The 23,337-nt window shown below is 54.6% G+C and overlaps 1 protein-coding gene across 1 annotated transcript in view; it reads left to right on the top strand.

The window, feature by feature from the left end:
- CALN1 (calneuron 1) overlaps nucleotides 1-23,337 on the top strand; it is a gene marked incomplete at both ends in the record, with an annotated part of 136,322 nt that overhangs the window by 10,732 nt on the left and 102,253 nt on the right. The window contains one exon of the mRNA XM_084219127.1: nucleotides 13,105-13,225. Coding sequence (XP_084075253.1) covers nucleotides 13,105-13,225 — 121 coding nt within the window. The remainder of the gene's footprint in view (nucleotides 1-13,104; nucleotides 13,226-23,337) is intronic.

The raw sequence follows: 23,337 nt of genomic DNA, 5'->3' as shown, positions 1-23,337 counted from the left end.
ATGTGGTTAGTGTTAAAAGTGTGAGGCAGAAACTCAAGTAAATCCTGGGTATTATGCAATAGTTCTTGGGCTATCAGGAAAAAAGGGCAATAGAAACAAACTAGTTTATAGGTCTGCTTTTAATTAACTGCAGCCTCCTTCGATAAAAGCACTAACATGTGAAAATGGTTCTCAGAATAAAGACATTAAGCAGTGGTAATAAAAGCCACAGTCTGAATTTAGTCTGTTGAACCTGGAGTCCATGGGCAGGACCTGGAGGATGTAAAGAAATTCAGGGGGTGGTTCTAAAAGTGCCCTCTCATTCCTTCAACTTAACATCAGCTTGTGGAGGCTTGCTGGGCATCTTTGCATTTGCATTTTTACAGCAGGAGAAAAGCAAACCTGGAACATCTGCACTGAGCCCTGTCCTCAGGTCTGTCCCTCAGACATCTGCACTGAGCCCTGTCCTCAGGTCTGTCCCTCAGACATCTGCTCTCCTGTCCTCAGGTCTGTCCCTCAGACATCTGCACTGAGCCCTGCCCTCAGGTCTGTCCCTCAGACATCTGCACTGAGCCCTGTCCTCAGGTCTGTCCCTCAGGCATCTGCTCTCCTGCCCTCAGGTCTGCCCTAGCTGGGGCTTCCAGGCCCCTTTTTGGTCCTGAACCTTTCCTGGCCCTCCCTTTCCCAGGCACTACCCAGCATTTCACCTGGCTGGGTCTGTGTTGTTCTGTGCCTGGAGCCATTCCCTGTTGTGCTGGCATCTCTGCAGGTTTGGTGGCTGTCCCTGGGGTGGGGACACTGCCCAGAGGTGTGACAGGGCCCAGTGGGTTCATCTCTGAACCCCAGCAGTGAGTGATGCCTGGTGGAGGAGCTGGTTTGGGGCTCTCTGAGCCCTTTTCCTCACTCTCCTGTATTCCTTGCCTTTGCCTGAAGTCCTTCCCTGCAGCAGGGCTTTGGATGCTCAGGAATGCAGGAAGGTTAAAATGTGAACAGGGCTGGGCAGTGGGGCTTGCCTGTGGTGTCCTGCAGGGTGGCTGGCACAGGTGACAGCATGAGCAGACACACAGGTGACAGCAGGGAGGACATCTGTGTGCATCTCCTCTCCCTGGGGTCTCCTTCTCCTGGCTGCTGGAATGTTAAACCAGAACGTGAGGCAGCCCGAGGAGCTGGGATTCATTCAGTGGTGGGAAGGGCTCTGCTGGTGCCCTGCACAAATCCAGCTTGGCTTCCTCCATGCCAGCTCCAGTCTGGGGTCTGTGCCCTGTTCCTGCCCAGGGCCTGGCTCTGCAGGGCTCAGGGGGGCAGAGGCTCCTGGAACTGCAGGAGCCTAAAGAGGCTCTCTGCCCCTCAGGGTGTGCAGGGCTCAGCTGTTTGAGACCCCTCCTGCCAAGCCTTGGGCAAACAGAGGAGGAAAACCCGGCCCAGGTGAGCCCTGCTGGTGCTGCCAGCCCGTCCCAGCCTGTCCCAGCGCAGGAGCTGAGGTGCTGCTGCCCCCAGGGACGCTGTGACCCCAAGGGCAGGGCTGGAATACCTGCACGTGTTTCTGCTGCTGATTGGCAAATGTCCCCAAGGATTTGAGGACGTGTCCAGAGGCTCCCAAGGATGTCACAGTAAAGTGTTCCTTGGGGTCTGTTTATTCATTCAGGTCAGAGACTCTGCTCTGACCCCTTTTAAAACAGCACTCGAGGAGAAATGGCCTCTCTCCTTTTCTCCCTGGATATCCCTGACCTCTCCAGGGCAGTGATTTCTCCTCAGCACATCAACCCTTATGCAAATGACATTCCAAAGAGTTGATCAGCCCTGCCAGGTATTAAGGTTGGGAAGAGCCAGCCCGAGAGCAAATCCCGGAAAAAGCAAGAAAATGAAGTCTCTGTAGCTGTTTCCAATTAGCCAGTGCTGCTGGTTCTCCTGGTGTTTCAGGAAGAAACATGGAAATCTCAGAGCAGAGCTTGTTTACAGAGTGCTTGTGGCTTCCAGGCCCAGCCAGCGTCAGATTTCTCTTGTACGTTCCCTTCAAATAAAGGCTGAAATAAAAATAAGGATGCTGTAATTTGTGCCACCCCGAGAGCCCAACGCTGCTCCAGCAGGAAATGATCCCTGGGGTTCCTGGAACAGCTCTACTGAATCTTCCAAGGAGCAGGAGCTTGCAGGGAGAGCAGCACAGCCTGACCCTGCTCTCCCTGACAGGAGCTGGTGCCTGGGGAATCAGGGATGGTGAGGGGCTCCAGCATGGGCTGGGGCCAGGGAGGGCCCAGAGCTCTGGGGTCTGGAAAGGGCCCAGTGATCCCAGTGACCCCAGACACAGCAGGCATTGGGATCACTGCCACAGGAGGGGGTGGATGGATGGAGGGATGGATGATGGAGGGATGGATGGATGGACACATACAGACCACCCTTGGTAGCAGTGCTGTGTCCAAGGCAGGTGACATTCCCAGTGTCTGCAGGAGTGGTGCCATTGGCACAACAGTCCCTGCAGCCTTTGTCACCACAGCCTGGGGGCAGTGACAGCCAGCCTGGTGGCTCTGGACACTCTGGGTGGGACAGGTCTCTCTTTGGGTCTGCTCACCCTCTCCCAGCAGCCTGGGATCCTCCTTGCATCCCCTTGAATCTGAGCCACTGTGTCTGAGGACACTTTTCCAAGGAAGCTGCTGGCCCTGGATGTTTGCAGGGGAAGTGCTGGGAGTGGATCTTGGTTGGAATCTTACACCACAATCCACCCCAGTTTATATAAAATTATTCCAGTGTTGGGGTTGCCCTGGTCTCTAATTCCTTTCTGTGTGTTGGTGGCTCCAGTCCTCTCAGCTCCCAGGGAACTTTCTGTAGGAACCATCAGCCATTGCTTTAAAAAATAACACTCACCAGATGTCCCAAAGCCTCCTTTAAAGATGAAGTCTGGCAGAAGTCAGATTTATTGGGAGCAATTAATTGTCCTGCTAAGAGCCCTCAATGTTTTGGCATTTCATTAATAAGACGTAATCAACCACCAGGCTATTTGGAGTGTGTTACTCTGTCAGATCCGCTGTTAATTGTCATTATTTGATAGATTTCATGTTTATAATTACTGGTGTGTGACGCAGGGTGTGCTCTGAATAATCCATTGTGTATTGTTTTGTGAACCAGGGTGCTGGAGGTGCCAGGAATCGCTGCTGCTCGTGTCTCCAGGGCTGATTTATGCCTGCCCAGGGAGGGAACTGGACAGGAGGGAATGAACAGAAGCTCAGAAAAGTCCCCTCTGGCCAGGCTCAATGAGCAAACACTCAGCAGCTGTGAGTGGAGGAGAAAAGGGTTCAGCAGAGCAGGGAAATGTGTTAGAGCTGGGTTATGGGGGTGGGAGTGACATTTCCTCCCTGCTTTGATGTGCTCCTCAGCCCAAAGCTCTGGGATATTTATTTTTCTTGCTGTCAACAAGGACCTCATTCCCATTATTTAATTCTGAGTGATCTCGTGTTGTACTCAGGAAAAAAAAAAAGAGCTGAGATCCTAGTTCCAGAGAAAGAGAATTGGGATCTTTTTGTGAGTGAGCAGCCAGGACTGCGGGGTGGGGTGGGGCTGGGTGATGCCCCAAAGCCTCCTTGGCACCCCTGAGCTGCTCTGGGTGCTCAGCTGAACCTGCTCCTGCTGCCTTTATCCAGCCTGGCTTCTGGAGAGGCTGATTTCTGGGAAGGGGGCCAGGAGGAGCCCCCTCTCCATGCTGCAGGGATCCCTGGTGGGCACAGGCTGCTCCTGGCTCCCCTAGCAGCACCAACAGGAGGGGCTGGACAGGGAAATGGGGCTGGAGTGCTGTGGGACCTGGCAGCTCCAGCAGCTCCTCCCAGGGCAGCCCCTCCTGGGTTTTAGGGCCCAGGAGGAGCTCAGAGCCTCCAGTGTGGGAAACAACCCATCAACAGCCCCAAATTGTCACCCTTTAACTCCACCAACATCTTCCAGCGAGGTACCAGGGCCTGGGGACAGGCTGGACGTGTCCCTCCTGTGTCCCTCCTGGTGACACAGGCCATGTCCCCCCTGGGATGTTTGTTCCAGAGGCTGATCAGCTTTGCCACGTGTAGTGGTTTTGGTTTGTTTGTTTGAGATTTTGTTAATTTTGAGATTTTTTGGTTAATATACTAATGAGTGTGGGGGGTTTAGTGTTGGTTAATTACTAGTGTATTTACTTTTTCTTGTGAGGTAGGATTAGGAGAAAGGTCAAGTGGGTTTAAAACTTTAAAAGGGTATAAAGAAAAATGTATTAATAGTAACTAAAAGAAAGAGTAGTAAGAATTAGAACAAAATGTTTAGAACACATTTCTTCTTCTTACATTTTTTTATTGATAATGTAAAGAAATAAACCTTAAAAATTTAGTTTACTATTTTTAGAAGAGTCTTTCTTTAGTTTACTTCGGGAGAGAAGTCTGCCTCAATTCCCAATGTGCAGCTTCCTTCAGCTTCCCTTCTGCCCTGAGGTTTGAGAGGGTTTTGTAGCCTGTGTTGGTTTCCTCTCCTAAATCCTTGTCACCTGAAAAAGGCTTTTTTGGGGACCCTGTGTGATGGCTGTCCCTGGTGCTCTGTCCCACAGGAGGGGATGGGAGGCTGGGCCTCCCCAGGGATAAAACTTTCATTCCCAAACTGATTTTTTCATGTTTCCAGGTAAATTATTAGAGGGGAGAAGAGATTAAAGATTTTTTTTGTTGCATTGCTGCCTTTCTTTTTTTTGTACTTTATACCATCAACTCAGAGACTTTCCAAACCTTGAAGATTGATTTTTTTTTTTACTAATCTTGGTTAAACACAAGTGGGGGCAGCAGCAGTGTCAGAAAGTGGAAGAGGGCAGCAAAAATCTGGGGATGTGTGCCTGCAGAAGGTGAGGATGAGTGTGGGAGCTGAGGTGAGAGGAAGCACTGCTGAGTCAGCACTGCTGGTTCGTTGATGGAGCACTTTAAACCTGTGTGCAGCGGAGAGGGGCTTTGTGCCCTGGGGACAGGCACGGAGCTCTCAGGTCCTGGCAGCCCTCTCCTCCGAGCCGGGGATCAGCCCCAGGCACAGCTCAGAAATAACAAACAGCAGCTCTGGTCGCTCTGTCCGGGCTCTCCCTCCCAGTCAGCTCCCAGACAGAAACGCCGGGTGTGATACCCGACCCGGCACCCTCAGCTCGCCCTCCCTGCCGGAATCCAAAGCAGCAGCAGCAGCAGTGTTGAGATGTGCTGTCTTTTCAAGTGCCCTCCCTCTGCTTTTTCATTTTGAATTTACTGCAGAAGGTGGGAAAAACCCCCAGCACAAAACCTTCTGAAGCTCCAAGGGCTTTGTAGCTCTCGAGCGTGGAAGTTTGTGGCTCCTGAGGTGCTGTACATTACATGAGGTTGTCACTCAGATCTTGTTTTCTGCCTTGCAGAGGATTTTTTTTTTCTTCCCAGTTAATCTTTGCATGCTGAGAGTGATCTGTTTGTAGAGGTTTTTTACCCAGTGATCACCATGAGGTGCTTTGTTGTTGGCATCCCAAGCCCAGGTGTGCCAGATCTGCATTTCCTGCCTGAATCAGAGGAACATTTTCTTAGGAATGTGCCAAGAAATGATCAGATAGAGCCCAAATGCCATGAAGATGTGCCAAGGGCACGTGGGGGTGTGATGGGTCAGGACAGGGAATGGTCCCTGGAGGTCAGTTTGGATTTTACCTGGATCCCCAGCAGCAGATGTTCAGTGAATCTCATGTGTGTGGGTTCAACTCTCGTGCTTGCAGTCCATAAATCCTTGTGAAAGGTGGAATTTGTCTGGATCCATTTGCTGAAAGTATGTGTGGAAAAGCCAGGTCTAACCTCTGACACCCAGCCAGGAAGGGGGAGCCCTCCTGTGTCCCAAAGAGCTCTCAGAGGGAGCCTTGGGGCTCACTGCCCTCTCAGCCCAGCCTGAGCAAATCTGGCTCCCCAGCCCTGCCCAGAGGGTCCAGTGCCCTGTGCAGGCTCAGCAGGAGCCTGTTCCTCTCTCTCCTGTTTATAAATATCCCAAATGTGCCTTCCTGGGCTTTGGGCTCTGAGATCAATAAAGATTGGGATCAGTAGTCAGCAATCACAGGCTCCCTGCAGGACTGGCCTCCCCGGGAGGATCTATTTTAAGGCCTTCTCTTTAAAGAACCAGACTTTATTTTTCCCCATCGCAAGGGTCCTTCCAAGGCCACTTCTCTTGGTTTGTAGCACAGACTGAGCTTGAGCCTGCTCTCAGCCTTGGCTCTCTTCACACCCCTGAGCTGAGCCTGGTTAAAGCAGACCTGGGCAGTTCATACCCTTCCCACCTTGCTGAGCTCTACTCCTCTGGAGCCAGGAGGAGCCCTTGGAGCCCTGCAGGCTCTGCCTGGCCAGCTCAGGCTCAGATTGCACTCCAGGTGCCAAGTTTGTGCACAAAGTAAATTAAAAAAGAGAAAAAAAAAAATCTTTAAAGCTATTGTTGTCACAGGGAATGCAGGTGACAAGGGACAAAGTGACTCTTCCCAGCACACGGATTTTGTCTTCCCTGAACTGGGCTGGCTTCAAAGCAACCATGGGGATTTAGTCTAGCTCAGCCTCTCCCCTGGCAAAGGTTAAGCCAGGCCTAACCATGCTGTCACAGCCTCCTTAGAGAGAGGGAAGCATGGACAGCACCATGGAAAAGGACCAGAAATAGCAATGGAGTCTCTCTGGAGGTGTCCCCTGGCTGGTGCCCCGTGGAGGGTCAGATACCCCAGGGTGACACCAGGCTGTGTTTGCTCTGCTGTGCTTTGGATCCAGCTGGATCACACAGCCTCCCTCTGAGGACAGTGGCAGTGCCTCAGGCCTGGGGAAAATGGGATCATTTCCTCCAAAGTGCCTGCTCTGCTTTGCTTTAGATGTTCAAACACTGCTGTGCCCAGGGAGAAGCATCTTCAACACCATCCCTTCATTTGATGAATTTTTAAAGGGTTTAAAAGTGACCTCAGGGACTTCCCAGCTCCTGTTCCAGTTTCCTGACTGCTTCCTGGATTTCCAACATATTCCTGGATTCCTTTCAGCCCTGAGGAAGGGCTAGGAGAGCAAAGCCTGTGCTGGTGCTCCCCTCCTGTCCTTGGCCATCCGTGGAGGAGTGCTTCCAATTCTTCCAGCTCAGACTCCCTCAGCCCAGCCTGTGGCAGAGCTGGAAATCTCCATTTTATCCTCATCCCACTTTTTCTCATTTCTGCCTGGTTGGACACCACAGGGCTCAACATCCAGCTTGGGATCCTGCCAGGGTGCTCCCAGCCCCTGGGATCCATGGAATTCCAGCTCCGTGGGGAGGGCAAACACGGGATTCTGGCTGGGTGGGACACAAAGCAGTGCCAAGGAGGTTGTGTGTTCCATGCCTGAGGCTGGAAAACCAGGATGTACTCCCCAGGATGGATTCCCAGGCACCCTTTGGGCTGCACATGGGAGACAGAGGAACAAGGAACCTCTTCTGAAGTGGTGACAGCCAGGAGATCCAGGATCAGCAGAAATTGGTCCCAGTTCTGTCTCAGAGATGGATCCTGGAACCTCGTGTTTAATGGTCCTGAGGGGTTTCGTGGGCTCTGAGCCTCTTTGGGAAGAGCAGCACAGGGGCTGGTGAGGAATGGGAGCCACAGACATGTGAGCAGTGAGGAGATGGCTTTTTCATCCTGATGGAATATTGCTTATGAAAATCTTCTAAATTCCACAAACGTGGCTGTGCTGAGAGGCAGGAGTGAGGCTGGCACGGCACGATGGGGGTGGGAGCTGCTGGGAGCCTGGCACAAGGACTGGAAACTGCCAGGGGACCCTGGGGACAGTGCACAGACCTGGTGAGGGGCTCTTTGAGTGTCTGGGTTTGAACAGCCAGGTGTCTGCTAAGGAAGGCAGGGCCCTCCCTTGAAATGGAAAATGTAAACCCCCTCCCTCTGAATTATTATAATTTTGATATTAAGGGGCTCTCAGGCAAACATGTGGGAGTAGGAATAACAGTTCTTTATTAAGAAAAGTAAAAATACAAATGTAATAGTACAAACAACAAAAACACACCACAGCCAGAGTGAGAGCAGTCCCTGTCCCCTGTGTGTCAGGGTGGGGGCACAGCCCCATCCCATGGGGGCTCAGCCCTCCTGCAGTGCCAGCTGTGGCTCTGCTGCAGCAGGATCCTGCACAAGGGGGGAGTTTTCCTCTGCAGCTCCAGGGCTGCTGGAGATGGGCCTGCTCTCCCTCTGGGAATGCAGGGCAGGAGAAAGCTGCTCCTCTGGGAATGCAGGGGGCAAAGGCTGCTGTGCTGTTCCAGGGCAGATTGTATCCAGGTAGGAATGCTTGGCTCCTGCCCTGGGCACAGCATCTCCCCATGGGATGATGGAATTGGATCAGCCCTGCAGGGACACTCACTGGCCATGGACAGCAGAGATCTGCTGGAGGGAGGATGGGCTGTGGGAGAGATAAAGAAACTGCCCATGGACAGCAGAGAACTGCCCCAGCTCTGAGAGATGGGGATAGAGCACACACCCAGCTACACCCTGCAACCTGAGACATTGAGGTACCGTGGGGAGATCTCCCCACACTTGGTGGGGGGTTCTTTGAGGGATTTCTGGTTCAATGTCAATGTTTTCGTGGTATTTTCATGATGTTATCCAAGGGGATTGCACTGCTCCTGAATCCCCCCAGTGTGTTTGGTTTGCAGAGTCCTGGTGGAAAGGGTGTCTGTGCTGGAGAGCAAAGCCCAGCCCAGCTCCCTGCTCAGGGGCTGCTGGGTGGCTCTGGAGAAGGGACAGGAGCCCCAGGGCCACCCTGGTGAGGGGGCACAGTGCTCAGATGGAACATTTGGAGAGGTAAAACGCTGCCAGTGCCCTGCCCCCAGCCCCTGCTGCTGATGGTGCCAGGTGTCACCTTGGGGATGGGGCCAGCAGCACAGGGATGGGCCAGCAGCATGGGGATGGAGGGGCAGCAGGGGGATGGAGGTGCAGAATGGGGATGGAGGGGCAGCACAGGGATGGAGGGGCAGCACAGGGATGGAGGTGCAGAATTGGGATGGAGGTGCAGAATGGGGATGGAGGTGCAGAATGGGGATGGAGGTGCAGAATTGGGATGGAGGTGCAGCACAGGGATGGAGGTGCAGCACAGGGATGCAGGGGCAGCAGGGGGATGCAGGGGCAGCAGGGGGATGGAGGTGCAGCAGGGGGATGGAGGTGCAGAATGGGGATGGAGGGGCAGAATGGGGATGGAGGGACAGAATGGGGATGGAGGTGCAGAATGGGGATGGAGGTACAGAATGGGGATGGAGGTGCAGAATGGGGATGGAGGTGCAGAATGGGGATGGAGGGGCAGCACAGGGATGGAGGGGCAGCACAGGGATGGAGGTGCAGCACAGGGATGGAGGGGCAGCACAGGGATGGAGGGGCAGCACAGGGATGGAGGTGCAGCACAGGGATGGAGGTGCAGCACAGGGATGGAGGGGCAGCACGGGGATGGAGGGGCAGCACAGGGATGGAGGGGCAGCACAGGGATGGAGGGGCAGCAGGGGGATGCAGGGGCAGCACAGGGATGGAGGTGCAGCACAGGGATGGAGGGGCAGCACGGGGATGGAGGGGCAGCACGGGGATGGAGGTGCAGCACAGGGATGGAGGGGCAGCACAGGGATGGAGGGGCAGCACAGGGATGGAGGGGCAGCACGGGGATGGAGGGGCAGCACGGGGATGGAGGTGCAGCACAGGGATGGAGGGGCAGCACAGGGATGGAGGGGCAGCACAGGGATGGAGGTGCAGCATGGGGATGGAGGTGCAGCAGGGGGATGCAGGGGCAGCACAGGGATGGAGGTGCAGCACAGGGATGGAGGGGCAGCACGCTCCAGGGTGGTTTGAGTGTCCCAGGGCTCACTGTGCACTGGGAGCAGCAGCCACAGGGAAGCTGCAGGAGGTTTCTGTGTTTCTGACCTGGACATTGAGGCTGCATTCAAAGTGAGCCTGTCCCAGAATCCCAGACTGGCCTGGCTGGGAAGGACCCACCCAGTGCCACCCCTGCCACGGGCAGGGACACCTCCCCCTGTCCCAGGCTGCTCCAGCCAGCCCTGAACACATCCAGGGATGGGAATCCCAGCCTGGACCAGTCTGGCAGTGCCAGGACAGCCCTTTTGTCCCAGACAGGCACCTACATATTCCCATGAGCTTTTATGGATCCCACCCTCAAGGGCTTTCAAGGGTGCTTTGGAGCTCTCCCCCACCTGCCCCTCCTGGGCCCCTCTTTGCTGTTTTCTCCCCATTTCAGGCTTGGCTTTGGCTGCAGGTTCCTGCCTGAGGGTGCTGAGTGCTCCTGAGGCACAGCTCCACATCCCTGGGGGCCTCTGGCACGGCAGCTGGGCCCCCTTGGAGCATCCCTTGTTAGAGCTGAGAGGTGCTGGATTCCAGAGGCTCTGCAGGGTTTCTGCTGAATGATGTTACAGCTTTAAAACCCTAATATATCTGGGCAGCAGAATTTAATCCAGGATTTCTCACTCCAGGGTATCATGGCTCTCCTCCAGCACTAAAACACACCACAGGATCCAGGTAGGAGCTGATTTTCAGCTCTTCAGCCCTCAGGGGAGAGGCATTGTCATTTTTTTAATGGTTGTGGAAGCCAAGGCTGTGAAAGTGATTTCAGGAATGCTTTAAATCCATGGTTTGCTGCTATTCCATCTGTGACTGAGCTTGGAGGGTGCAGGGCTGGGCTTTCCTTCACCCAGGGGCTGGGCCAAGGGTGCCAGAGCCCAGCCAGCCCCATGGGCTCACTGAGTGTGCAGGGCAAGCTCAGGCCAGGGGGAGACTGGAACTCCTGTCAAGTGATTGCAAATTCAGAGTAATTGGGTCCCTTCCAACTCTTTGCTTATCCTGGGGGGTGATTGTCCAGAGAAAACAGGAACTGGTCACTGCCTGAATGGCCTGGGAACAAATGAAGGTGGTGCAAAGGGTTGGAAGGGTCTCTGCAGTATAGCAGAGCTGGCATTGCCTCTGAGTGCCCCTTGGCCAGGTAGAATTCCCATTTTAGTGCTGAGCAGGTGTCAGAGGGAGCGACATCTCAGAGTGAAACCCATGAATTGGCAAGGGCTGGGAAATTGCAGATGTGCTTAATGAAACAGAACCCCTTGTTTATGTTTCTGATGTGCTGCTGGAGCAAACTGGCTCCCAAATAAAAATACTTAAAACTACGATTAGGATTTATTAACATAATTACTGCCAGGGAAATTCCTGGAGCGTGCTGAGCGGTGCAGGAGGAGCCTCCTGCTCTCCCTCTGTGCTTGCCTGTGTCTCCAGGTTGGTTTGCTCCTGGGGAGGTCTCAGAAAGTTCTTCCCAGCCCAGGGAGCAGGAGGGCTTTTGTTCCCAATGAATCCATCTGTACTGTCTGAATATTTGGGTTATTGGCTGAGGCACAGCCAGACCATCCTGGGGCTGCTGGCTGGAGCAGCGTTCCAGAGCTGGCACCTCCTCCTGGGCACAGACCCTGGCAGAGTGAGGGTGGGCTCTGAGCAGCCCCTGCCCCGTGCACTGGGAGCCCTGGTGGCTTTCAGAGCCACTCCCAGCCTGTCCTGGCCACCTCCAGCCCCAGGCAGTCCCTGGCCAGCTCTGGGTGGCTCTGGGGACTCTGCTGATTTATTTCTGCTGGAAATGTGCAGCCCAAAGCACAACAGGCCTGGGATGAGCTTGTGCTGATTGAATCCAGCCCTGGGCATGAGAAATCTTCCTCTCAATATTTCAATTGACTTTGGCAAAGTCGCCTCCTGCTCGTGTCTCCTAAATCACAGGGTGAGTGCTGCTGACAGCAATTCCCACTTCTGTCTGGGCAGTGCCTGCTCTTCCCTGGGCTGGGACCTGTGGGGTTGGCAAACACCTCCCTGCTCCAGCCTCCCTCCCAGAGGGATTTCTCCTCAGCTCTCAGACTTGGGAGATGGGAATGTAATTTGTGGGACTCCAGTGTGGATATTCTCCTCTCAGAGGGGTCTGCAGTGACAAACACCTTGCTCAGGGGGGTTGGCTGGGCCCTCTGAGGGGGCTGCATGCTGCAGGTGGGGTCTCAGCAGTGCCAGACCCTTCCCTGCCTTTGGAAGTTGTGTTGCTGGGCAGCACTTGGGGCTGCCCCTGGATCCCTGGCAGTGCCCAAGGCCAGGCTGGACAGGGCTGGGAGCAGCCTGGGACAGTGGGAGGTGTCCCTGCCATGGCAGGGCTGGCACTGGATGGGCTTTGAGGTCCTCTCCAACCCAAAACTCCACGATGCTGTAGCCTGTTACCTGCAGGTCAGTGCAGAGCCCAGTGCTCTCTGTAATTATTACCAAGGCTGAACTCTGCAGGCTGAGTGCTGGGCAATCCTGTTTTCCTAAGGCTCCACTGCTCTGGCTCCCCTCACTCCCCTCCAGCAGCCAGAGGCAGCAGCTGCTTTGCTGTTTGTTCCTTCAGCTGCTGCCTCAGAGCCGGGCTCTGAGCTCAGCTCATCCCTCTCACACCCACCTGGGCTGCTGCTCCATCCCTCTCGGGTTCTGAGTTGCTGGAATGGCCCCCAGGTATCAGAAAGTCTCTTTTTTCCCAGCCCCATGACCAAAGAAGTCGAGATTCCTCAGCTCTGCTTTCCAAGGTTGTTTATTTTCTCTTCTCTGTTCCATTCCTTCTCTGCCCTGCTGAGATCTGTCCAGCAGGTCGGGTTGTGGCACAGTCCCTGCCCTTGGGGTGGGGTTGGCTTTTTATACTGAGAACTGTGTGTGCTTTATTTACAATAATTTCCCAATACCCATCACCTGTGTCAGACAGTCTGTCTCTACTCTAAACCAATCCAGCAGTGCCACCATCCCAGCAGAAGATGGGGGACAAGAAGAAGGAGAAGGACAGGACAGGCCCAGATTCCTCCATCTTGCCTCTTGAACCCCCATTCTAAATCCCCAAAATTCTACTTTTTCACCCTGTGACAAATTGACTATCATCCTACTCAAACCCGTGTGGCTTGTGACTCTTTATACAAAGTTGGTAATTGTTTCCATGGGCTAAAATCCAAGGCACAGGGGTTTTGACTCTGTGCCAGGGTCTCAAATCACCCAGGGCAGCCAGAGCAATGTTCTGGGTCCCGACACAGCCCCAGCTCCCGCCAGCCTTTGCTCCATCCCATCAAACAAAGGCAGGTAACCACAATGACCCTCTCTTTTCCCCCTTTGGTGGCAGGGAGAAGATGCCATTCCACCATGTGACAGCTGGCTTGTTGTACAAGGGCAATTACCTGAACCGCTCGCTCTCGGCCGGCAGCGACAGCGAGCAGCTGGCCAACATCTCTGTGGAGGAGCTGGATGGTGAGTGCTGCTGGGCTGGGCTGGGCTGGGCTGGGCTGGGCTGGGCTGGGCTGGGCTCCCTGCACCTTCTGCTGCAAGCAGGCAGCTGGGAAGTTATTGTATTTGCAGGGACCCCCGTGGCAGGAAGGAATGATGAATCTGACTCCACGTTCTCAGAAGGTTCATTTATTATTTTATGATGCTATATTATTTTAAAGAATGCTATACTAAACTATACTAAAGAATACAGAGAGGATCCTTACTGAATGTTAAAAAGATAATAATGAAAACTCCTGACTCTCTCCAGAGCCCTGACACAGCTTGGCCCTGACTGGCCAAAGAGTGAAAACAACTCCCAGCAGAATGCAATGGAACAATCACCTGTGGGTGAACAATCTCCAAACACATTCCACATGGGCACAGCACAGGAGAAGCAAATGAGAGAAGAATTGTTTTCCTTTTCTCTGAGGCTTCTCAGCTTCCCAGGGGAAACATCCTGGGTGAAGGAATTTTTCAGAGAATGTGAATGTGACAGGAAGTGGGATGGCAGATCAGGGATGCAGAGAATGTCCCTGACCAAAGTTGTGTTGGAAGCTATGGAGTGATTTTAGTCTTAGCTTTTGTCCCTCTGCAGCTTTTTGAAACATTAAGCCTGCATTTCATGGGTAAAATGAGAAAATTTAGGGTCATATTGGCCAAAAGGTGTCTTAAGCCTTCCCTGGGACCCTGCAGAGCTGAGTGTGTTCTTCCCACCACGTCTCATTTGCTTTGAGGCCTTCCCAAAGGGAGGTTCCTCTCCATGTCTCAGTGTAAGAAGATTCATGGAGGTGGCTTGTGGCTTAAGGAGATGGAAAGAGCTATAAAATTCCATTTTCCAGATCAGTGGTAGGGAGCACAGAGCAGCCTTAGTCTGGCATGGGCCATCAGGAAGGTTGTCCACATGTGCTGCCTGGAGGATCCCATCATTTCCCCTGGAAGCTGCTGCTGTTAATCCTCTCTGCCCTGGCCTGGGATGTGTGGTCAGGTAGAGGTTCAGGTCCCCGTCTGGTTCAGGGGGAAAATCTCTTTTGTAGAGGATTTGTGGCTCACCAGGGTCATTTCTGAGGTAAATAATTAATGTTGTTGAGTACTGTGGAATGAATTGGAGCTCTTGGTTTGCTCTCCAGTGGTCACTTGGTACAAGCCATGGTCACAGTCAGGGGCCTCCATGGAGAACTTTTTGAGGGAAGGATCAAGGGAAGGGTGCAAAGTGGAACTGGACAGGCTGGAGGCATTTTGGAGAAACAGGAGGCCAACATTTCTGACCACCCTGCCCCTTTTCTTGTGTGCTTTGGTAAATGAAACCTTCATTTCCCAGCCTTTCCACCTCAGAGCCTTTGGATTTGGCTTTGTGAGCCTTACATGAATTTAGCTCAGGTACCAACAGTGTTTTCCTCTTCCCAGTGAGGGTGTGAGGACCCAGCTCAGGTGAGAGACAACCTGAGAAACCACTTCAGTGCAGCTTAGCTCAGGCCCAGCACTGCCAAGGTCACATTCTGGGCTCTTCTCCTGGAGCTTGGCTTGCAGGTTTGGGTTCAGCTGAACTGAGCTGGCTCAGCCTCTCCTCACCCCAAAGATGCCAAGAGCTTGGCCAGGCACAGCTTTGCCCTGTCCCTGTGTGGGGTCAGAGGGCTGCTGAGCACACCGAGGCAGGAGGAGCTCCTGCAGCTCACTCCAAGCACCAACAAGGATTTTCTGTCAGTCCTGTCCCCATTAAAGCACGGCTGCTGGAACTGCCTGTTGGGTTTGCAGAGACCTGTCAGGAGCTGCTTCCAGCGGCCCCGGGGCTGGAAGCCCTGGCAGGGCCAGGCAGGGAATGGGGGATGCTCATCCCTGCACGGGGGATGCTCGTCCCTGCACGGGGGATGCTCGTCCCTGCTCGGGGGATGCTCGTCCCTGCTCGGGGGATGCTCGTCCCTGCACGGGGGATGCTCGTCCCTGCTCAGAGGATGCTCGTCCCTGCTCTGCTTGCCCCGTCCCGTTCGCAGTGAAACTGGACTGGGCCAGGGAGCCAGGCTGGGCTGGGCTGGGTCAGGGGAGGGAAATGGACTGTTCTGGGTCAGGGAACCGGGCTGGGCTGGGTGAGGGAAGGGACCCCAGCCTCAGTCCTTGCCCTGTTGTCCCGGTCCCGAGCGGGTCCCGGCGCCCTCGGGCGCGGCTCTGTCCGCGGGAGGAGCTGGAGCCCAGCCCCGCCTGCCCCGGGAGAATCCGCGCTCCAGAGCTGCGGATCGCCGCCGTTAATTAACGGCAAATGAGGGAAATGAGGTGTGGAGGAGCCGCCTTTGGAGAAGGAGCAGCCGAGAGCTGCCAGCTGGTGTCCCACAGCGTGCCGGCAGCGCAGGGCATCGCTGTCCCTTCTCACCCGGGACCTGCACACAGCTCCACACCCCATCCATTCATTCCCTGCCTGTCGAGCACGGGCTCGAGTGAAGGTCCGTTCTTGTCCTGGCAGCCTGTGCTCCACACCCCTCTTTGTGCCTCTGCCGTGAGGATGTCCCAGCTCTGGGACAGCTCTGACTCCACCTCGGGTCATCTTCCACCTGCAAACACGGCATGGCACCAGATCGATCCGTGTCTGAAAAGCCAGGGCGGCAGAAGAAGCTGGAGATGCTTTTCCATGTGCCAGCAGTGTTCAGCCTCTGGAATTTATATTTAAAATGAAGTCAGCAGTCTCCATCTCCCTGTGTTTTGTCTCTAATACCAGATCAGTGCCTGACTGTGCTGGTAATTGGGGAAGGTTCACTGCCCAAACCCCAAACAGAATTAGTCTTTCTGCCTTTAAGCATAAACTGTCTGAGGATGAGTAACAAAATGTTCTTCCTTGAGAAGTTAATGTCAGGCTATTGGAGCTCTGTGGATGGATCAAGCTGTGAGAGCTCGATGCCAATAACAGATTTGCATTTCATCTTCCAGGCTGGGGAAGAGATGCCAAAATTCTCCTTGGTTTCTTTTTCAATGAGATTTTGGTCCTGAGGGAGTTCCAGCCTATTGAGAAATTCCAGTCACACAGATTAAATTATGATAGGTTTGGAGCTGGAGGAGTCACTGGGAATTTTCTATAACGTTCCTCTGCACTCAAGGCTCCAACAAGTGCCTGATCTGTTGGGTTCTTTCCAGCAGATTTCTTTTTTTTCTGTGTCTGGCTCTGTGTGTGTCAGCACTGTTCACTTGGGAAGGGTTTCTGGGATCCTGCAGAGGGACAGAGCTGCAGCCTGACCCTGCTCCCAGCTCATCCTACAGGGAATAGCCAGGAATCCTCCCTGATTCAGCTGCAGCTGGGGGCTGGAGGAGAACAGGGAGATCAGGAGGTGGAAAAGAGCTCTGATTTCAAGTGATGGAAAGGGGAAGAGTCCAGGGCTTGGGGTGAACGCTCAAAGTGCTGCTCTGCCTCTTCTCTGAGAGGTAATTCTCCAAATGAATACTCAGAAACCCAGAATTGGGATTTGGTTGGGTTGGAAGGGAACTTAAATTCCATCCAGTGCCACCCCTGCCATGGCAGGGACACCTCCCACTGTCCCAGGCTGCTCCCAGCCCTGTCCAGCCTGGCCTTGGGCACTGCCAGGGATCCAGGGGCAGCCACAGCTGCTCTGGGCACCCTGTGCCAGGGCCTGCCCACCCTGCCAGGGAACAATTCCTCATTCCCAATATCCCATCCAGCCCTGCCTCTGGCAGTGGGAGCCATTCCCTGTGTCCTGTCCCTCCATCCCTTGTCCCCAGTCCCTCTCCAGCTCTCCTGGAGCCCCTTTAGGCCCTGGAAGGGGCTCTGAGCTCTGCCTGGAGCCTTCTCCAAGAGAACAATCCCAAATTTTTCAGTCTGTCTCCATAGGGGAGGAGCTCCAGTCCCTTTATCAACGTCACATCTCCTCTGGCCTTGCTCCAACAATTCCCTGTGCTCCCCATGCTGGGGACACCAGAACTCTGTCCAGTTTCCCAGGTGAGGTTTAGGAGAGCACAGGAAGTTTTTCCCTGTGAAACTTTCCTGACCTGCAGCAGCCATCTGCCATCCCCAGCTCTGCTCTGGTTCTTTCCATGCTGCTGGAGCAGGGGGAGGCAGGAGAGGAGGGATCATTCTGTCCATTCCCAGCAGCAGGTTTGCTGTTTGTGGGGCTGGATGGTGTAAGGGTGTTTGGGAGCTGTCACAAAGGGAATTAACTCGCCCAGAACTAAATCAGGAGATCCTTAACTTGGTAACTCCGGGTAAATAACAGAGCTGGAAGTGGCAGGGCCAAGGGGCTCAAGGGTTGCTGGGGCTGCAGCCCCAGGAATGGCAATTGGAGCACTCTGGGGACACTCTGGGGTCACACACCCCAGGTAAAATGGCTCAACATCACCAAGACAGCTCTGCCACCCTAAGCCAGCCTCTGAAAGTCAGGTGTGGAAGTGGCACCATAACCTGGCTCTGAGGGACTGCAGGGGTCTGGGGTGGATGTTACTGCCATGTGCTTGGAGGTTTCTATGCATGAAGTGATAAATTCAGGCTGGGAGGGGCTGTTTTACACAGATTTTCTGGCTCTTGCTGGTTGACATGAAATCATGGCACAGTTTGTGCAGACTCTGAGCTTTCCATGTCCCTTTCAAGGCAGCTCCTGTCCTCACGTTCTGAACCACCAGGAGGATTTTTAATAAAAAATGCTGGATGGAAATAATCATGTCAAGCTTGAGTCATCCACCTCCACAGGCACTATCTAAAGGGTATTGTCAGGAGGGAAAAACATTTCCAGAGTAGGAATGTGACAAATCTCACCTGAAGGAAGGCACATGCATGATTAGCAGGCTTGGGGGAGATGCAAGTGGGGCCTTGCAGAGAACCCCAAATGTGAACCATGGCAGCAGCATTTGTCCAGGCAGACATCCCAATAAATCCTCACCTGAGCCAGGCTTCTTTGGAATCAGCAGGAGGAAATGTTGCTGCAGGGCAGTGCTGGCTTCTGGTGCCTCACCCAGGGAGCTCCTGCCTCAGGTGGGGCTGGGGTGTCTGTGGGGTTTTTTCTAGACTGGGGAAGATTTTTGGGCTTTGTACAGAATTCACAGAATCACAGAATGAACAGGTTGGAAGAGACCTTCCAGATCATCAAGTCCAACCCAGCCCCAACACCTCAACTAAACCCTGGCACCCAGTGTTAAACACACCCAGGGATGGGGACTCCACCACCTCCCCGGGCAGAACATTCCAGAACTTTATCACTCCTCCTGTAAAAACGTTTCCCTGCTATCCAGCCTGTATTTCCCTTGGTGCAGCTGAGGCTGTGTGCTCTGGTTCTGTCAGTTCCTGCAGACAGAGCCCAGCCCAGCTGAGCACAGGCACCTTCCAGGAGCTGTGGAGTGACAAGGTCACAGCACAGCCCCTAAGGTCGAGCTCCAGGGTGGCAGTGCCAGGGCTGTGCCTGGCTGAACTGGAGGTGTGAGCAGAGCAGGCCAGGGAAAGGGGCTGCAGGAGCTTGGCATGCAGAGGGACACAGGGTGGGAATGTGGGGGCTTCCCTCACCGGGAGCCTTTTCCATCCTTATGGATTACAAACCACAGCAGGTGCCTGATTTCTGCTTCTTCTTCCCAGCACCTCCCCTCTGTCAGCAGCTCCCAGCTGGTCTCTCTTTCCTGTCTGCAGGAGCCATCCCTGAGCAGCTCCTGAGTCACTGGGAGCAGCCCCTGAGGGAATTTCGGGGTCCTGGCTGAGTGCTGCTGCACATGGAGTGGGATCAGGCAGGTCCAAGGGGCTCGAGGGCTGCTGGGGCTGCAGCCCAGGAGCAGGGCTGGGGACACTCTGGGGACACTCTGGGGACACTCTGGGCTCGCACATCCCGGGTAAAATAGCCCAACATCACCAACACAGCTGTGCCACCCTAACCCTGCTCTGAAAGGCAGCCCAGGTCAGGCTGTCACGCTCCTCTGGTGACACCTCTGGTGACACTGCTCGGGTGTGGGGAGCGCTGGCAGGGAGGGGCCATGCCCTGCAGGGCTCTGTCAGCAGCCAGGCTCCCTTGGGGCTGGTACCTGGCACACCCCTGTGAGCCAGGAGGCCGGGGCTGGTCAGAGCTGGGTCCCTGTGCTGTGTCCAGGAGGGTTCCCTGGCTCAGGAGGAGCTGCTGTGCCACAGCTCCTGCCCCTCTCCAGAGGCTGAGCTTTCCCTGGCACTGCCATCCTGCAGGTGGGCACGGCACAAAGGGAGAGGGCAAAGCACAGGGAGAGTCCCTGCAGCCTCCCCGGTGGGACTGACTGGTTATCTTGGTGTTCCAGGTGGGATCCAGGCAACAGGAGCAGGAACGTGCTCCGGGAGGGGAGCCAGGGGAGAGGCATTAGTCAGGGCTGAGTCATGGAGCAGCAACAGGCTGAGGCTGCTGGGCTCCAGGGAGGGGGAAAACACCTGGGAAAGGGGAAAGGAGGGGAAAGGGGAAGGGGAAGGGAAAGGGAAAGGAAAAGGGAAAAGGGAAAGGAAAAAGGAAATTCTCCTGGGCTAGGTGATGCTCTGGACATGGATCCCTGCACAGCTCCCAAAGAGCTCAGTGCAACCCCTGCAAGCATCCCTGCAGGGCCTGGGACTGTGTGAAGCTCATTTGCTGTTTCCCAGAGCTCTTCCAAGGGAGGTTCATCCCCAGTGCTGCTGCTGTGAGAGGCCATGGCTGGAAATGGAATTATTTCTGTCTGCTATGGAGCTGGGATGGGGTTTTGTGTCCCTGAATATCAAACTGACAGCACCATGCCCAGGCTGCTGGGGACAGGAGCAGCTCTGTCTCTCCCTTCTGCCAAGCTCCTTCTGCCAATTTTCCAGCTACAGCTTGGAATTCCAGAGTGGATTTCCTTGAGACTTGGGAGTTCCAGGTATGGAGCAGCCTCCCTAAAGAAATGATAAAATCTGGTGCAGTGTTGATGTTCTGAGGATCACAGAATCCTAGAAAGGTTTGGAGGAAAAGGAAAGGAAGTGACCTCAAAGCTCATCCCATCCTGGCAGGGACACCTCCCACTGTCCCAGGCTGCTCCCAGCCCTGTCCAGCCTGGCCTTGGGCACTGCCAGGGATCCAGGGGCTGCCACAGCTGCTCTGGGCACCTGTGCCAGGGCCTGCCCACCCTGCCAGGGAATTCTGCAGGAATTCTGGGGCTGCAGGTTCCCCTTTGCTCCAGACAGTTCCTGGATAGGGATGGGGTGAGTCCCTGTCCCTGGAGCTGTGACAGCTCAGCCCTGGGGAGGCTGCAGGGATCCCCAGGGCAGAGGTTTTGGTGCCATTCCCTGTGCTCTGTCCCATCAGGAGTCTCCAGCCTTGCTGGGAGCACTGGCTGGGGGGAGGCCCCTGCCCAGCACCGCTCCACTCCCCTGAGCTCCCTTTGGGAATGCTCCACAGACACTCTTCCAGCATCACCAACCTCAGCCCCCAGGAGAGCTCTTTGTCCCCAGAATTGGCATCCCTTCCCCCCAGAGAGGCAGGGCACACCCCAAGGGTGGGAGCCCAGGGGCTCTGCAGAGGAACCCCAGGCTCTGAGGGTTTGAGCTGCTGCCTTGCCATCCAACCACTGGAGCTGGGAGATGAGCTCTGAGCTCTGGAGCTTCTCAGCAGGAGGGTGGCAGAAAGCTTTGGGTGGGGAAGGCTCCAGAACAAGAAGGATTTCCATTCTCCTTTACACCCCAGCACGAGGAGGCTGGGCTTTGGCAGGCTGATTTTCCAGGGGGACAAAGCCAGCCTTGGGAAGGGCTCAGGGCTCTCCCCTGTGTCCCACACCCCCTGCCAAGGGGGAATGTGTCACCTGGACTCCCTGCCCCCAAAATGCAGGAACAGGCATCAGCAGCATCTCCAAGGAAAGAGTCCTTGCAGCAAGAGAGCACAAATAAAATGGGATTGGCTGCCAACAAATTAAAATGACAGGGACACCATCTGGACAACAATTAAAGGGATGGTTTGAGCTCCAGCTATGCTGACACAGTTTGGGAACAGGCTGGTGAGACAAGGAGCTACTGGGGGATATTCAGATATCCTTGGGCAGGCCTGGAGGACTCCTGGATTGCTGTAGTGGGGATGGAGCCTGTTTGAGCTGGGGAGAGGGATCCAAACTGTGCTGGGTGCAGCTCCTTTCAGGCCTGCTGTGGGTGTCTCTCAGCAGAGGTGCTGCTGAGGCTTTGGTGCTCCCTGGCATTCCATGGATCCTGCCAGGCTGATGCTCCTGTGGCTGGGAACTCACTGTCTGTGTCCCCTCTGGCCATGGGAATGGAGCAAATCCACAACAGGAGCTAAACTGCCCTAACAGGCATTTCAATCTGCCTGTGACAGGTTTATCCAGTTTTTAATAGGGATTTTTAATTTTTGATGCAATCTCCTAGGCTGGATCATTAATTTTACAAGTTCTTCAGTCCCTGGTGTTAAAGCTGGGTTTAGCAAGTCCCTGCTATTCCAGGAAGTGTTCCTGGGTGTAAACAGGGGTCTCACCCTCACCTGCTGCCTTATTGCTCTGCTGAGCTGCTCCCCAGGCAGTGGCACTGCCTGGGACAGGGCTCCTGCAGCCCAGAGCTGTGACATTCCTTGGACATTCCCTGGACATTCCCTGGAGGCTGAATGCCTCTGTGTCCCCCGTTTTCCAGGAGAGGAAGAGCTGTGGGTTCAGGGAGGTGTTGGTGTGTGGTGCACACCCAGCCAGGTCCCAAACACATCATTCCTGCTGGCCCAGCTCCCAGGCATCCCTTGGGATGGGGTCAGTCTGTCCAGAGCACCTTTCTCTGCCCAAGAGAGGCATCAGTTCCTGCCCAAGGCTTTTGGGGCTGGGCAGGGCTGGCAGTGCCACAGGAACAGGTTTGGGCCATCCCTCCCACCCCAGGAAGGGCCTTTCCTTGGGATCAGCTGGGAATTGTCCCAGCCAGCCTGGCCACAGGAGTGAGGCCCTGCAGAGACCTCAGTGCAGCTCTGGGGACTCCAGCAGTTGGTCCCCACCTGAAAATCCCTTGGGGCTGCTGCTGCTCAGAGTGACTCTGAGGTGGGTTAGAAAGTCTCTTTTTCTAGTCTGGCAGTCGAAGGAGGAGTCAGAACTCATCTATTCTCGTTCTCAAGGTTGTTTATTGTTTCTTATCTATAAAATTCTTTCTCTGGCCTGCTGAGGTCTGTTCAGCAGGTCAGACAGGGGCACACTGGCCACCCTCAGGGTGGTGTTATCTTTTTATACTAAAAACTACATGTACAATATTTACCATAACTTCCCAATACCTGTCACCTATGTTAGACAGTGAGCTTCTACTCTAAACCAATCCAGCAGTGTCACCATCACAGCAGAAGATGGAGGCCAAGAAGAAGGAGAAAGGCTGGACACACTCAGATTCCTCCATCTTGCCCCCTGAACCCCCATGCTAAAAACCCCAAAAATCTATTTTTCACCCCATGACAAACTTAGTATTGTTCTACTTCAACTTTTGTGGCTTGCAGATCCTCATATAAGGCTGGTAATTTTTTCCATGGGTCATAATCAAAGTCTCACAGGGATCTTGGGCTCTGTGCCAAGGTCTCTGAGCCCCCTGGCAGGGGTTTGGGCAATCGTGAATTCCAACAAAAATCCCTCTGAAAAGCCATTTCTTCCCATTTAACTGCACAGAGGCACCAACCTCTGTGCTGCCTCGGTGGCACTGAGTGCTGAGCAAATGGTTCCCTCTTTCTCTCAGTTCCTGGAGCCTCTCTCTGTGCTCAGGAGCTCAGGGAGGCTGGGAAAGGGCTGCCCAAGCTGCCAGTGGAGGGGCTGGCACAGGGAGGGTTCTGGTGGGTCCCAGCAGGGCAGCCCTGGGTGCAGAGCCCAGAGCAGCGTGGACAGAGGGGCTGCCAGGGCTCTGCCCACCCACACAGGGTCTCAAAGCTGGCTTTGCAGATCCATCTTTAATTACCTTGATTCAGAATCCTGCAGGGCCTGGGGATGGTCCTGGTGCTCTGCCTGCCAGGCTGGTGGGGCAGTGCAGTGCCAGGTGTCCCTGGGGCAGCGGGGACAGGGATTCCAGCCAGGAGGTGACCTCCACTGTGATCAAGCCCAGCCCAGCAGAATCCTGAGAGCAGCCTCCTCCTCCTCCCCAAGGCACAAACCCCTGCAGAACCCCACTGATCTGCACAGGGGGGCGTTCAGAAATAGGTTTTCCCCCA

The sequence above is a fragment of the Fringilla coelebs genome (genome assembly GCF_963513975.1).
Source record: "Fringilla coelebs genome assembly, chromosome: 20".
NCBI lineage: Eukaryota > Metazoa > Chordata > Aves > Passeriformes > Fringillidae > Fringilla > Fringilla coelebs.
The sequence above is the reverse complement of the archived record's forward strand: the minus strand, read 5'-3'. Positions and strand labels throughout refer to the sequence as shown.